Below are 15,498 nucleotides of genomic sequence, written 5' to 3' on the forward strand. Positions count from 1 at the left end.
TCGCTGTGCTGCCCAGTTCTACCTTGATTTGGAGTGTGTGAACTTGCTGGCTTTTTTTCTTTTGTTAGTTATTTGAACAGTGTTACTTTTGTCTTTGTCATTTACTATTGGATGTCAATCATTCACACACACACACTGGGGACGCCAGTCCATCGCAAGGCACCCCAAGCGGGACTTGAACCCCAGACCCAGCGGAGAACAGGGCGAGGTTCAACCCACCGCACCGCGCGGATGTCAATCAGTAGGAAATTATTTCTAATCTAGAGGCTATTTTTTGTGATCCATGTGATTAGCAAATGACAGCTGTCGATGTTTGGATAAACCGGCTTATGCAGTTACTGTGTAGTGTGAAAAAATGTTGAAGTAGTTAATATTTTGAAGTGATTATGTTCTACTAGTCTAGTAGTGTGATGTAAAAGTAAAGACGTTGAGAAAATCATAATCATATGCTGTCTGTTGACGAGATCGATCATGTTGATTGCGAAACGAAACAAAGAAAGTTTCTTGACCGTTGCCGCCCCGACGCACTTTCGTCCGGAATAAACATCACTTTTGCGTCGGACTCAAGGAAGTCTCGAAACTAGCAAGTGTTGCTATGCCTTATGATCATGTCCTAAGGAAGCAACGCAAAGCGTTCGGTGAGACTTGCGTCTCTATGGAGCTGTTCTCCCATCGCCGCTCTTGTCTTGAAAACGTGTCTGAGTTGTAGTACGGATCTCCAGTGGCTCATCGGTTCCAGGGAAAGAAAGGACATTTCTGTCACAGCTCAGTAGAATCAGGTGTGTAAATCATACTAGTCATTTTTTAAATTTAAGATTTAGATTTTCTCAGTTAATTTTAATATTTTATACAATGGGGGCGCGAAGGCGCGTCGGGTTTGGCCAGGTCCTGCTCTCTACTCTGGCGAGTTTGGGGTTCGAGTCCCGTTTGGGGTGCCCTGTAAGGGGCTGGCATCCCGCTGGGTGTGTGCCCCCATTTTCTCAGTTAATTTTAATATTTTATACAATGGGGGCGCGAAGGCGCGGCGGGTTTGGCCAGGTCCTGCTCTCTACTCTGGCGAGTTTCGGGTTCGAGTCCCGTTTGGGGTGCCCTGTAAGGGGCTGGCATCCCGCTGGGTGTGTGCCCCCCCATGCGCTGCCGGGCCAGGCTCCGGCTCGACGCGACGCGATCCCGCTCGGGACAAGCCGCGGCTTCAGCTCGTTCGTTGTGTACAAGAATAAAATAATCAAAATCTCTACTCCCTCACATAAGCAGCACTGCATATTTTCATATATTTGTTACGTGATCTACGAAGTTATGATGAGTCAAGATCCATGGCGACACAGCAAGAAGCGCTGCTGTCTCTCAGCGCCTGGGTGGTGCGAGAGGATGTGGGTTCAAACCTGGCTCAGTCTGTGTGGAGTTTACATGTTCTCCATTTGCCCGTGTGGGTTTCCTCTGGGTGCTCTGGTTTCTTCCCACAGTCCAAAAATGTGCTGTTCAGGTTCACTGGTGTGTGTGTGTGTGTGTGTGTGTGTGTGGAGGAGGAGTGACCCAGTGTATCTAGTGTAAGTCATCTTGGTGAATAAGGTGTGTGGGCTGATAACACTACATAGAGTTCATTGGGAGTTGCTTTGATGAAAAGCATCTGCTAAATCAATAGATGTAAAGATCCCTACAGATGGGTAATTCTTACCAAAGCAGGGTGGGTATTGTAAAGCAAAAGATTGGGTTCAATTGTGTGACCACCATGTCAGAAGGTAGAAGCTCTAACTAGTACACTTTTTGCTGCCCTAGTGCACTTTTATAGCTTTGTTTTAGAGGTAAGCTGTGGTATAAGGTTTCTATATATTTTTAATTTAAATTAATAATCAATACATTACTTCCAGAACCATGGATTTTTAATGCTGATTTTTGTTTCCTTTAATTAGGTGATGGCTCAAAAGGCAAGGACTGTTCTCACGTTAGATGCAGAAACCGTGAATGCGCTGAAGCATGGCATCAATTTTAAGAAAAATCGTGAGGATGGGAAATGTTACATAATTTATAAGGATAACCGAGGTTTGAGAGCTTGCAAAAACCAGTGTAAACATCAAGGAGGACTGTTTATTGAAGATATGGAGGATATAGATGGAAAGTAAGTAGATTAATGTAAAACATGCATGTGCTGCCATATTCTTGATGTTTTTTCTGCTTGTGATGTTCTCAAAAATTACAGACCATAGCAAATGTTGGTTGAGGATTGTGCATAAATGTTTTTAAATGCACAGACAGATCAAAAATGACCCAGCTATTGTCACGCGAAACATACGGGGCCGGGACGGCTGGACCCAAGTGCAGCGTCGTTCGTCCAGAGTCGAGGGGTGAGGCGAGTTCACAGTGTCGGGGACAGGCGAAGGGTCGGTCGATCGGCGGTCAGGATCCGAGGGGAAGATCCATGGGCAAGGTCAGGGGACTTAGTGAAGGGTCGGTTGAGCGGCGAACAGGACAGGAACGAGGACCCGTGGACTTGGTCGGGAAACGAAGCGAGGAGTCGAAAACCAGATAATGTGAACCGAGAGCTAGAGAAGCGTGTGAGAGAAGCGTGTGAGAGAAGAAGGGCGGTTGTCCCTGACAAGATTCCGCAAAGGTATGGGAACTGGGGAGGGTCTTTTAAGGGTGAGTGATCGATTAGGTGCAAGGGCATCATCGGGTGCTGTCGGTTGCGTTGTGGGTGTGGACGTGACAGCCATGTGTTTGTGCTGACAATCGATTAATCATTTTAAGTAGACAAATATAATCGTAGTTAATTGTTTATTTTTTGCAACATGGTGAAAAATGCCCAATTTTATGCTTTAAAGCAAATAATTACCTTGGTGTATTGTAAAATCAGCCTACATTTGGAATCAAGTAAAGCGCTTTAGTGGCTTGTATTTTGAAAATTCATAAAAGAAAATTTTACTGATAATCTTTTTGTTGGTACTATATGTTTGAATAATCTGTTGTTATACTTGCATTTGTTAATACAGCACTGGAACGACTTAAAATGTAGGAAATTAGATATATTGATATGTTGTTTTTCTGCTTTACCCTTTTGCCATGTATAGTGCCTATGAAAAATTACCCCATCCCAGTAATCCTCTTTTATTATTCTGCTTGACTTTTTTACCATGTATAGTCCCTATAAAAAAAATCACCATGTCTCTCTTGGACTTTGGAATAGCTGGACATGTCAATTCATTTTGCTTTATCTGCTGAGCAGAACAGTCCGCTGTACAAAACACAACTGGAAGCTGAATGTATCTTCAATGGAATACGTGAATCCCCCAGACTGCTTCACACAAGATGAGCTGGGTAGATAAAATCTGATTTTATTTTAATGAGCTCTTCATTGAACATGTGCAACATTTTGAAATGTTTATTGAATCAGTGAGATGTACTACTGGATCAGGTAGATGATTTTAAAAACTTTAATTTTTATGACGCATCTCCTCTCCTATCTGCAGAAGTTGTCTGGGTGAATGAAGGTGTCCAGTTAGTTGAATTAAGTCCACCCGATCCTTGGAATGTAGACCCAAAGACCCCAGAGGAACTAGAAGTTGGGGAAGTAACGGTAACTTATAACCACAGCAATACGGTGCTATGAAAAAGAATTTACACCCATCTAATTTGGTCTGTTTTTGCAGTTTTTTTAACATTATTCTTGATCAGATATTTTTGTCAGTTCTATATAACTGTAACCTAAAACGTGATACCAGTGTTGTTTTAATGTCATTTGCTTCATGTGAAAAATAATAAAGTGTGTAGTCCATAGATGTGAAAAATGTATTGCCCCTCGCCAGTCACTATGTGGTTGCACCAACTTTACATGCAATGACAGCAACTAAATGTTTCTTTTTGTTGTTGATCTCTGTGGAGGAATGTAGACTACTACTTTAAGCAGAAATGCTTTAGTTCAGCGTTTGTAGTTTTTCGAGCATTAACAACTCTTTTCAGGCCTTGCCACAACATCTCATTTGGATTCAGGTGAAGATTTTGACTAGGCCTTTTTTTTTCCAGCCTTTCTTATGAATTTAGTAGCTGTCAGATTTCTGCGCACTGACATATGATTGTTGTTTATTTTACTTATTTGTTTTTAGGTGACATATCTGACGCATGCATGCATGGAGCTCAAATGTGGGAGGAAAACAATGCTCTTTGACCCCTGGCTCACTGGCCCGGCATTTGCCAGGGGTTGGTGGCTGCTCCACAAGCCACCCGAAGATTCCTTGGAGAGGCTCTGCCAAGCCGATGCCATCTACATCAGCCACATGCATTCTGACCATCTGAGGTAGGCTGTGTGACACTTGAACAGCTGGTGTTGGTGGTATCATCCAAGTCTCCCAGCAAAGATGATACAATGATAGAAGATTAGCATAACGGTTATGGTCATGAACTTGTAATCTCATGGTTATTAATTCAAGGTCTGCTGCCTCTACTGCAGTTACGGCAACAAGTGAGGTGCTTACCCTGAATTGCTCAAGTAAAAATAACCAAAAACAATACTTAGGTCCTTCATATCCAGCAATAGAATTGAGTCAAATGCTGAGAGTTGTTCTAAATGAATGGTTTTTGGAGAGCTGGTGCACTAATTATGCTTCTTTAGCTACTTTAGCATGTCAGAATAAGGAAAAAAGCCAGGGGAATATCTGATCTCCATGTCACTGTGCTCTGCTTTTCAGTTACCCTTCCTTAAAAACACTGTCTGACCGTCGACCCGATGTGCCTATATATGTAGGAGACACTTCACGCCCTGTCTTTTGGTATGGAAAAACAGTTTTTTTTTCATGTTAACAGTTCTTTACCGAGACCTACATAGTCCCTGTGATGGCCATTGATGATGATTCTTCATTGTACTTTGTTAACAGGTACCTCAGAAGCAGTGGAGTGACACTGACCAACATCAACGTGGTTCCCTTTGGCATTTGGCAGAATGTGAGACACCTTCCATGATAGCGCACAATGCGCTGTAGCATTCAGCTTTCCATTTAAGACCATGTATGTTCTTCTGTTTTCAGATTGACGAGCACTTGCGGTTTATGATTCTGATGGACGGCGTGCACCCTGAAATGGACACTTGCATAATTGTGGAATACAAAGGTACTGCCTGAAATTCCATAAGGCTTATAGTGACTTTCAAGAGACAGGCTGGATATAGTGGTCTTGTGCCTAAATAATATTTATTAAATAAATTACCAAGTAATTTACTGACATTTTATGAAAATCTAGACTCTTTGCATTCAGGGATAATATTGTTTATTATCTGTTTTTTAGCTGATGCCTAGCGGATAACATGAAAAATTATGTGAAAATGATGATTCTCTGAATGAGGGCCTTAAGTAAGGTGTTTACATGTAAGTAAGGCTGCTGAAGGTCAGTTGTTAATTTTGTCAGAATACGTTACCAAAACTCAGGTCACAAGATTCTGAATACGGTGGACTGCACGCAGCCAAACGGGGGTCAGCTTCCCTCTGCTGTGGACCTCATGATGAGTGACTTTGCTGGTGGGGCATCAGGGTTTCCCATGTCCTTCACAGGGGGCAAATATACAGGTGAGATAGGTGCCTACAATTTTTTTTTTTTTTTATTTTTTATTCTTAACATTTACCTTAACATTATTTTATGATTAGTTGTTTCCACACTGACTATAAACGCAAGCGCACAGTTTGATTGTATCCTCCACTGGAGGTACCTGATTTTCCCAGAATGTTTGGGAACTACTGTACATAAATGGCATATTGGTTCAAAAAGAACTTACTTTTTACGTAATTTTACATTGTAGGTTTGCGAGTCTATTGGGTTTTTACAGAGTGAGCCACATGATTATATACATGATTTCATATTCACAGTTTCATATCATAGGTGTTGCAGTCATCCCTGGTCTACCCTATAATATTATTGCATCAAAATGTGATGATGACGTGAAACTTGCAAATTGCGTGCATATTTCAGAGACGTGGAAAGCAGAGTTCATCAAGAATGAAAGAAAGAAGCTTCTGAACTACAAAGCTCAGCTGGTCAAGACCTTACAGCCCAAGATTTACTGTCCTTTTGCAGGCTATTTCATTGAAGCACACCCATCTGACAGGTATTGCTAAAAAATTTGTACAGTGCTTTCCCTGTATGTAAGTTGCTGTCTTCACTAATGTTGGTTGATACAAAAGAAAGGGGTGGAACATATTTAAATCTGAAGGTTGTTTAATGAGCCCAAGGTGTTGAGCTAAAATTAGTAACACGGAGTAATTTAACCATTTATACAGCTGCATAATTTATACTATAACAGTTTAAGGTAAGGAACTTGCTCAAGTGTACTACAGGAGGAGGCGGAACTTAGAAATCTGAGTCCTTTAGCTGTAAATTGGCAGGTCTGGCCACTAACTCACTTCCCTGGCAGTCCACCTCACTAATTTATATAATTCAATATATACCAAGGAATACCACATTTTACCGCAAATAGTCCTACATTTGTTAAGTTAGGTTAAGTGCCATCGACTTGGGTTGAGTCATGGTGGCTTGATGAATTAAAGATCTAAAGAGAAATCGGTTTTGTAGTATTTTGGTGAGCTCTTCCAGTGTTGTCTCCGTCCCCATTGTTGTTGTCAATGTATCGAGCCATCTCATTGCAGGTCTTCCTCTTCTCCTTGTTCCTTCAATCTTTCTGGTCATGACATCCTTCTCTAATGATTGTTCACTTCTAATCGTATGGCCAAAGTATGATAGGCGTGAATTCATTCACTGAGCTTCAAGTGACGTGGTCGGCTTTCTCTCTTCTACAATAGACTTGTTTGTTCTTCCAGCTGTCCACGGAACACACAATATTCTTCTGCAACACCAAAATTCAAGTGAATCTATCTTCTTTCTGTCTTTGTTTCCGCACCATCAAACTTTCACACCCGTAGTTTACTATTGATAATACAAGCGCCCGAACAAGCCTAACCTTGGTCTGAATTGTTACGCCTTTGCTTTTGAATACCTTATCGAGAGCTTTCATTGATGTTCTACCTAGAGTAATCCTACAGAGAATTTCTTGACTGCTAGTTGCTTCATTGTTTACATAAGAGTCCAGCAGGTTGAAGTTTCTTCCCCATCAAGCTCAAAGTTCTCAATATTTCCGTAGTCATAATTTTCGTCTTTTCGATGTTTAGTTCTAGACCCGTATTACGTCTTTTGGTTTTCACCTTCCATAATAAATATTGCATGTCTTCCTTGCCTTTAGTTGACAACGTATCATCAGCGTGTCGCAAATTGTTTTATGTTTCTGCCTCCCAACGCTTACACTAACTCGTTCTTTTGATAAGTTAGCTCTACGAAATATTGCTTCAGCATACAAGTTGAAAAGGTAAGGTGACAGTATGCACCCCGCCTCATTCCTCGTTATATTTTAAACCGGTTTATGTTGCCATAATCAGTGCGTAGTGCAGCTTCTTGATTTTCATATAGATATCTAATTAGCTGAATTATGTGCTTTGGTATTCCCATCTGTGCCAGAGTTACTCACAATTTGTCATGAGCAACAGTCAAATGCCTTGCTGTAGTCAATAAAGCAGAGATAGATAGGCCTTTGATATTCCTTGGGTACTTTAGTGGGTATTATCCTACATTAGTAGCCAGTCACATATCTGCTGTTGATCAAGACCGGCGAATACTGAGGCACATTCGTGCTGATTTGTTTTTGTATGTATTCGGCTTCATTCGTTAGTAGAATTTTTTAAAGAAAAATTGAATCCACTTGTAATAACATACAGACTGGAAATTTCACTTCACGTAGTCTGTGTTCTTAATCCCCGCACTTCCTGTAACACTAATTTAGCTGAATCTACCCACAGATACATTAGAGAAATCAATATGAAGAATAGCGCAGAAGAACTCAATGCACTTACCAGGAAACTTAACCCGTCCATTAAAACCTGGACCCCGAAGCCAGGCTCTGTACTGGATCTGAGTCTAGCTTTGAAGGACCCCTCCAGCAGGTAGGTATCTCTGCAACTGTTTCACCCTTATTACCCAGATGTGAAAGGTTTTTTTGTGCATGTGTGTAAGGTTTAGGTCATTTCCATTCATTAATTTTATTTTTACCAGCATGGCCATTACTGACCCCCCTCCCAACACGCAGCTCTATATGAATAAATGGGAATTTGATCTTTACATGGATGAGATCAACAGTGTCATCACTGATGACATATTTAAGCACAAGAACTGGATCCAGTTTTATTACAGATGGGCAGATTTCAAGGACTACAATCTTGTTGTGAGGGTAACTAAACACTTTTTATTTCTAGTTTCTTTGAGTTCTATACTTTTTTACTCGGGCTAATTTTATATATGCTTCTCTGTCGTGTGCTGTCTTTTCTTACTCTAAAGAGGAACTGATGTATATTCTGTTCATACAGGAAAGCAGTTTTTCACACATCCCAAAATAAGACATTGACAATCAGTTCGTATTTAGAGTAAGAAAAGACATCACATCAAAGCAGACCAACATACAATCTTACTTGTTTTTCTGATAATACTGCATGTTTCCTAAATACATTTGAGATGAGTACTTGCTCTGAAGAAGGTAATTTTTTGATTATTAGATTAGCAGACTCTTAAGCCCTCTGTGTCAGCAAAAGAATTATAAATGCCTTATCTGATGCCAGGTCATTGAAACAGATGAGGACTTCAGGCCTTTTCCTAATGGTTATGACTACTTTGTGGACTTCCTGGACCTCTCCTTCCCTGGTCAAAGGCCAGAGAGAGATCATGCCTACCTCGAGGTAGATATCACTATTTAACACACTGCTAAATTGAGCATCTGTGACTTTTGCTTCATAAGTACATCATTTAGTGAGCACAGTATCAGTATAACTACATAAAATATAAACATATTCTGTTCTGAAAAAGATGCTGCAGGGGTTAGCTGGTAGCATAGTGGTCCAAGCTGTTGCATTGGGACCCAAAGGTTGCAGGTTTGATCCCCTCCTCTGGTTACAGTATCCCTGAGCAACATACTTACCTGAAAGTTGCTCCAATAAGATTACCCAGCTATGTAAATGAGTACCTAATTGTATATAGACTAACATTGTAAGTCATTTTGGAGAAAAGTGTTAGATAAATGTAAATGTGTGGACTAATAATAAAAGGCCATATTCTATAAGAAATAGCTATGCTAGGAAGGCTTGGAAAGTTTAATTCTGGGCCATTTGTTGTTCAAATCTCGAATCTAGGGGGTGTAATCTTTTGAAAAAACTCAGACAAATCATGAGAAAGATTCTGGAACAGATAAAGAAAATGGGGTAATGTGTTAATCATAATAAAAGCAGCCAGGTCATGTCTCTTTTCTTAATCAGGAGTGAATTATTTAAATACAAGGGTAACAGAAATTCCCATAAATGTAAAGTCTTGAGTTTGCCAGCTGAAAAGGGTAGTCCCAGTCAAAAACAGGAGTGTTCAGTAGGGTTTCCAAAGATTTATCCAGATTAATGCTGTAGTATTGGTTTGCTATAATGAAAAATAGGGGTGTAACAATTTACTGGGCATTTGGAGGAGCCAACGGAGTTCAAGGCAGTTATACGCAAGCATTTTGCGGTTACATTAGGCTAGCTTGAGCGCTGCCATGGGCACATCCCCCCCATTGTTATGCCTTTGACAGGGTAACATGTTCAAGGTAGTTTTGACTGAGGTTTTGAAATTTAGGGGGGCGCGGTGGCACAGCGGGCTTGGCTGGGTCCTGCTCTCTGGTGGATCTGGGATTTCAGTCCCACTTGGGGTGCCTTGTGATGGACTGGCGTCCCATCCTGGATGTGTCCCCTCCTGTCACCTTTACATCAGATAAGGCTTTATTACTTCCAATAGATTTTGGCAGAGGTGCAACTATAGATGCAGATTGTACTGAGGGTGGCCCTTCTGCAAATTTAAAAAAAAAAAGTTATATAATAAGCCATTTTTACTAACTACCACAGAGTTAGAGAATAAAAGTTTGATTAAACTAATAAACTCCTTCATAACAGCAACTAAAAACATTTTATACAGAACATGTTCAACATTAACAGGGAAGCCAAATGTTCCACTAAAACTTCAGTTTTTTTCTCTAGAATTGCCCTGGAAAAAAGCTTCAGGGTAGTTAAGGTGAAATTTCAAGCATCAGGTGGTATATCCATCCATCTTCCTCCGCTTATCCGGGGCCAGGTCGCGGGGGCAGTAGTCCAAGCAGAGTCCCCCAGACTTTCTTCTCCCCGCACACCACCTCCAGTTCCTCTGGGGAAACCCCAAGGCATTCCCAGGCCAGCTGGGAGACATAGTCTCTCCAACGTGTCCTGGGTCTGCCCCGAGGCCTCCTCCCAGTGGGACATGCCCGGAACACCTCACCAGGGAGGCGTCCAGGAGGCATCCGGAACAGATGCCCGAGCCACCTTAACTGGCTCCTCTCGATGCAGAGGAGCAGTGGCTCTACTCCGAGCTCCTCACCCTATCCCTAAGGGTGCGCCCAGCCACTCTGCGGAGGAAACTCATTTCTGCCGCTTGTATCCGCGATCTCGTTCTTTCGGTCATAATCCAGAGTTCATGACCATAGGTGAGGGTAGGAACGTAGATCGACCGGTAAATTGAAAGCTTCGCCTTACGACTCAGCTCCTTCTTCACCACAACAGACCGGTACAATGACCGCATTACTGCGAACGCCGCACCGATCCGTCCGTCAACCTGCCGCTCCATTTTTCCCTCACTCGTAAACAAGACCCCGAGATACTTGAACTCCTCCACTTGAGGGAGGAACTCCCCCCTGACCTGGAGGGGGCAATCCACCTTTTTCCAACTGAGAACCATGGCCTCGAATTTGGAGGTGCTGATTCTCATCCCCGCCGCTTCACATTCGGCTGCAAACCTCTCCAGTGCACGCCGTAAATCTTGACTTGATGAAGCCAACAGGACCACATCATCCGCAAAAAGCAGAGACGAGATCCTGCGGTCACCAAAACAGACACCCTCCATTCCCTGGCTGCGCCTAGAAATTCTGTCCATGAAAATAATGAACAGAATCGGTGACAAAGGGCAGCCCTGGCAGAGTCCAACATGCACCTGGAACAGGTCTGACTTACTGCCGGCAATAGGAACCAAGCTCCTGCTCCGGTCATACAGGGAACGAACAGCCCATAGCAGCGAGCCCTGGACCCCATAATCCCAAAGCACCCCCCACAGGATCCCACAAGGGACACGGTCAAATGCCTTCTCCAGGTCCACAAAACACATATGGACTGGTTGGGCAAACTCCCATGAACTCTCCAACACCCTAGTGAGGGTATAGAGCTGGTCCAGTGTTCAATGGCCAGGGCGAAAACCGCATTGCTCCTCCTGAATCCGAGGTTCGACTGTCGGTCGAATTCTCCTCTCCAGTACCCCGGCATAGACTTTTCCAGGGAGGCTGAGGAGCGTGATCCCCCTATAGTTGGAACACACTCTCCGGTCCCCCTTCTTAAAAAGGGGGATCACCACCCCGGTCTGCCAGTCCAGAGGCACTGTTCCCGAACTCCACGCAATGCTGCAGAGGCGTGTCAGCCAAGACAGCCCCACAACATCCAGAGACCTGAGAAACTCGGGGCGGATCTCATCCACCCCCGGAGCCTTGCCACCGAGGAGTTTTTTGACTACCTCAGCAACTTGAGCCAGGGTAATGGACGAGTCCCCCTCCAAGTCCCCAGTCTCAGCTTTCTCTATGGAAGGCGTGTCGGAGGGATTGAGGAGATCCTCAAAGTACTTCTTCCACCGCCCAACGACATCCTCAGTTGAGGTCAGCAGCGCACCACTTCCACTGTAAACAGTGTTGTCGGAACACTGCTTCCCCCTTCTGAGTCGCTGAACGGTTTGCCAGAATCTCTTTGAGGCCAACTGAAAGTCTTCCTCCATGGCCTCACCGAACTCCTCCCAGGCCCGAGTTTTTGCCGTGGCGACTGCCAGAGCCACGTTCCGCTTGGCCCGCTGGTACCCATCAGCTGCCTCAGGAGTCCCATGAGCCAGCCAGGCCCGATAGAACTCCTTCTTCAGCTTGACGGCATCCTTTACCTCCGGTGTCCACCACCGTGTTTGGGAATTGCCGTCGCGACAGGCGCCGGAAACTTTACGGCTGCAGCTCCGGACCGCCGCCCCGACAATGGAGGTGTCCCCAGTCTCCCTCGGGACCTGGTTGAAGCTGTCGGAGATGGGAGTTGAAAACCTCGCTGACAGGGGCCTCCGCCAAACGTTCCCAACACACCCTCACTATGCGTTTGGGCCTGCCAGGTCTATCCAGCTTTTTCCCCCGCCATCGAATCCAACTCACCACCAGGTGGTGATCAGTGACAGCTCAGCCCCTCTCTTCACCCGAGTGTCCAAGACATATGGCTGAGATCAGAAGAAACGACTACAAAGTAGATCATCGACCTCCGATCTAGGGTGTCCTGGTGCCACGTGCACGGATGGACATCCTTATGCTTGAACGTGGTGTTTGTTATGGACAAACCTTGACTAGCAGAGAAATCCAATAACAACTCACCACTCGGGTTCAGATCAGGGAGACCGTTCCTCCCAATCACGCCCCTCCAGGTGTCACTGTCGCTGCCCATGTGGGCGTTAAAGTCCCCCAGTAGAACGACAGAGTCCCTAGTGGGAGCGCTTTACAGCACGCCCCCCAGGGACTCTAAAAAGGCCGGGTACTCTGCACTGCCGCTAGGCGCATAAGCACAAACGACAGTGAGAAACCGTTTCCTGACCCAAAGGCGCAGGGAGACGACCCTCTCATTCACCGGGGTAGACTCCAACACATGGCGGCTGAACTGGGGGGCTATTAACAAGCCCACACCGGCCCGCCGTCTCTCACCCTGGGCAACGCCAGAATAGTGGAGAGTCCACCCCTGGTCGAGAAGAGTGGTTCCAGAACCCAAGCTGTGAGTGGAAGTGAGCCTGACTATATCTAGACAGTATCTCTCAACCTCCTGCACCAGCTCAGGCTCCTTCCCCGCCAGTGAGTCCAAGTCCCAAAAACCAGAGTTGGAGCCCGAGGTTTGGGTCGCCCGGGCACTCGGCCCCGACCACCGCCCAAATCACAACGCACCGGCCCCTTACGGTCTCTCCAGCAGGTGGTGAGCCCACCGAAGAGTGGCTCCACCTCATGGCTTCAGGCTGAGCCCAGCCAGGCCCCGTGGGCATAGACCTGGCCACCAGGCGCTTGCATGCGAGCCCCCCCCAAGGCCTGGCTCCACGGTGGGCCCCAGGGTGGCCCCATACCGGGTGGGGTAAATGAAAACCTTGATTTAATAGTCATCATAAGGGGCTTTTGAACCGCACTTTGTCTCGTCTTTCATCCAGGACCTGTTTGCCATGGGAGACCCTACCAGGGGCATATAGCCCTAGGCAACATAGCTCCTGAGCTCATTCAAGCACTCAAACCCCTCCACCACATTAAGGTGGCGGTTCAAGGAGGGGATCAGGTGGTATACACACACACACACACACACACACATTTTCAGAACCGCTTCTCCCTTACGGGGTCACGGGGAACCGGAGCCTACCCGGCAACACAGGGCGTAAGGCCGGAGGGGGAAGGGGACACACCCAGAACGGGACGCCAGTCCGTCGCAAGGTACCCCAAGCGGGACTCGAACCCCAGACCCACCAGACAGCAGGACTGCGGTCCAACCCACTGCGCCACCGCACCCCCCTCAGGTGGTATAGTAATTAAGAAAATCATTTATAACCAGAAGGTTGCTGGTTTGCTCTTATTACAAAGGATATTCTTAATATCTGCATGAAACATCCGGATGTTTAAATGTGTGGGGTTTAAAAAAATGTCTACCATGTTCATTCATGTTTCTGAAGATAAAGAATAGAGTTGGAGTGATGCGTTACATAGTGAAGAATGGCCTTCTCTGGGACAGTCTCTACATCGGCTTCCAGAACCGGATCAGCCGAGATCCAGATATGTTCCACTTCCGGTGAGATCCTTCATCTTCTGCTACAGTAGACTCTTCAGGAGCAAATTTGTATGATCCTGAAGATTTCAAGTCTGATACAATATCTGAGGTTATAAGATGCAGAGAGAAGAACAATCAAGGTCCATAAACTTTAATTCCATCAAAACTACATTTTAATTTTGTAAGACTGAATGAGTCTTGTTTATGTAAACATTTTATGGAATAGCTCTAGAAATGGGTGTAACACCATCATGTAGCAACTCTTAGAACTCAGCCCTCTTCATCCATTGTGTTGGTATCTTTGGCTTTGTTTATACTTGGTACTCCCATCAAAATAATCCATGTTTACTAGAATTTTCACATTCAAATTCCTCCTTAGTTGAAATTAATTTACTGATCGCAGCAAAACCGCTTTACTCACAAGCATGTGCATCTTCATCTGCATCTTCATTTACATTTATTTTTATTCATTTAGCAAATGTAAACGTAAATGTGTTCTCAGCCTGTGGGGAGATTTTTTAATCACTATTATTTGAACAGAATTTATCATGATTATCTTCTATGTTTCACAGCCTTCTGTATTATAGTTTTTGGTGTATTCTTTACTTTTTTGTTCTTCATACCTTCAGTTTCTGGAATCACTTCCAAATAAAGCTACCAACCAAAAGACCAGACTGGAACTTGTTCCTGCTGCAGGAAACATCAGTCCCAGTGCAAGCAGATTCTCACAGATAATGTGCAAGTTGATTTAAAATTAATCTCATCACCTATTGTTCAGGTAATAATTACTGAGAGTTAAATATTGGTTCTACCGGTGTAAATCTACTGTAGACAAATATTTAAAGTGGATAAGTGTGCAATTTAGTAATTTATGCGTCATTATGGATAGTGTCATTTTTTGTTTTCTTGCATTTCTATTATAATTTTAATGAAGTTGTACTGCAATGGCCTTGCCTATATATGTACAATGATCAGTTCCATTGTCAGTGTATGATTCACAATCTCAGTTGCTAATGCAATCCTGTGAGGAAAACATGAGTTTTATTTTATTTGACTTTAGTAGTGGATCCCATTGTACCGTTGTCATATGTTTACTGACATTTTATTGCTGCAACAAAAAAAAAGGAAATGAATGTGAAATGTAATAAAACTGGTTAAGAGAGGAGAGTAAAATCTGGTGGCTGACTGTGTCAAATGCTATAGACAGGTCAAGGAGGATGAGGACCAAGGAGAGGGAGGTTGTGCTCGCTGACTGGAGAGCATATGACACTGCCAGGAGCACTGGAGACACTGCAGGAAAAATTGACTGTGTTCAGACAAACTGGTGAACTTGTAAACACATAGCCTAGCTTAATCTAGTGCATGAAATGCATTTCTTAGAACGTCTTTTCACTAAATTAAGCCCATTACATTTATACATCGCTTATTGCTAAACAGCAGTTCAACATGCAATAATGAAAGCAGAAAAGCAGCAGAACATTTACATTTAGTCATTTAGTAGACACTTTTCTCCAAAGCAGAGCAGCAGTGGTGTGGTGGTGAGGCGGGCTTGGCTGGGTCCTGCTCTCTGGTGGGTCTG

At 44.1% G+C, this 15,498-nt stretch overlaps 1 protein-coding gene across 2 annotated transcripts; it reads left to right on the forward strand.

Moving 5' to 3' along the window:
• The first annotated feature begins 243 nt into the window (after positions 1-243).
• cmah (cytidine monophospho-N-acetylneuraminic acid hydroxylase) lies at positions 244-15,067 on the forward strand. 2 transcript variants are annotated; one of them, XM_018755630.2, is made up of 15 exons: positions 244-779; positions 1,911-2,116; positions 3,221-3,312; positions 3,465-3,571; positions 4,098-4,288; positions 4,680-4,760; positions 4,866-4,932; positions 5,016-5,097; positions 5,412-5,549; positions 5,950-6,085; positions 7,824-7,967; positions 8,077-8,251; positions 8,637-8,753; positions 13,825-13,940; positions 14,549-15,067. In XM_018755630.2, exons 2-15 carry the CDS (start codon positions 1,914-1,916, stop codon positions 14,652-14,654), a joined length of 1,755 nt encoding a protein of 584 aa, XP_018611146.2. In that variant the 5' UTR covers positions 244-779; positions 1,911-1,913; the 3' UTR covers positions 14,655-15,067. The 2 variants fall into 2 exon arrangements, with proteins under 2 accessions (XP_018611146.2, XP_018611147.2); XM_018755631.2 differs by lacking the exon at positions 244-779 and adding an exon at positions 2,250-2,608 and having other exon boundaries at positions 2,048-2,116.
• Positions 15,068-15,498: the final 431 nt, after the last annotated feature.

This window comes from Scleropages formosus, chromosome 24, assembly GCF_900964775.1.
Source record: "Scleropages formosus chromosome 24, fSclFor1.1, whole genome shotgun sequence".
NCBI classification, from domain to species: Eukaryota; Metazoa; Chordata; class Actinopteri; order Osteoglossiformes; family Osteoglossidae; genus Scleropages; species Scleropages formosus.

Bases quoted from the DNA above. Each gene is read 5' to 3' on its own strand.
- cmah (XM_018755630.2), top strand. From the start codon at position 1,914: ATGGCTCAAAAGGCAAGGACTGTTCTCACGTTAGATGCAGAAACCGTG. The intron at 2,117-3,220 runs GTAAGTAGATTA...TCTGCTGAGCAG, and splicing joins ATGGAGGATATAGATGGAAA to AACAGTCCGCTGTACAAAAC. The intron at 4,761-4,865 runs GTATGGAAAAAC...CTTTGTTAACAG, and splicing joins ACTTCACGCCCTGTCTTTTG to GTACCTCAGAAGCAGTGGAG.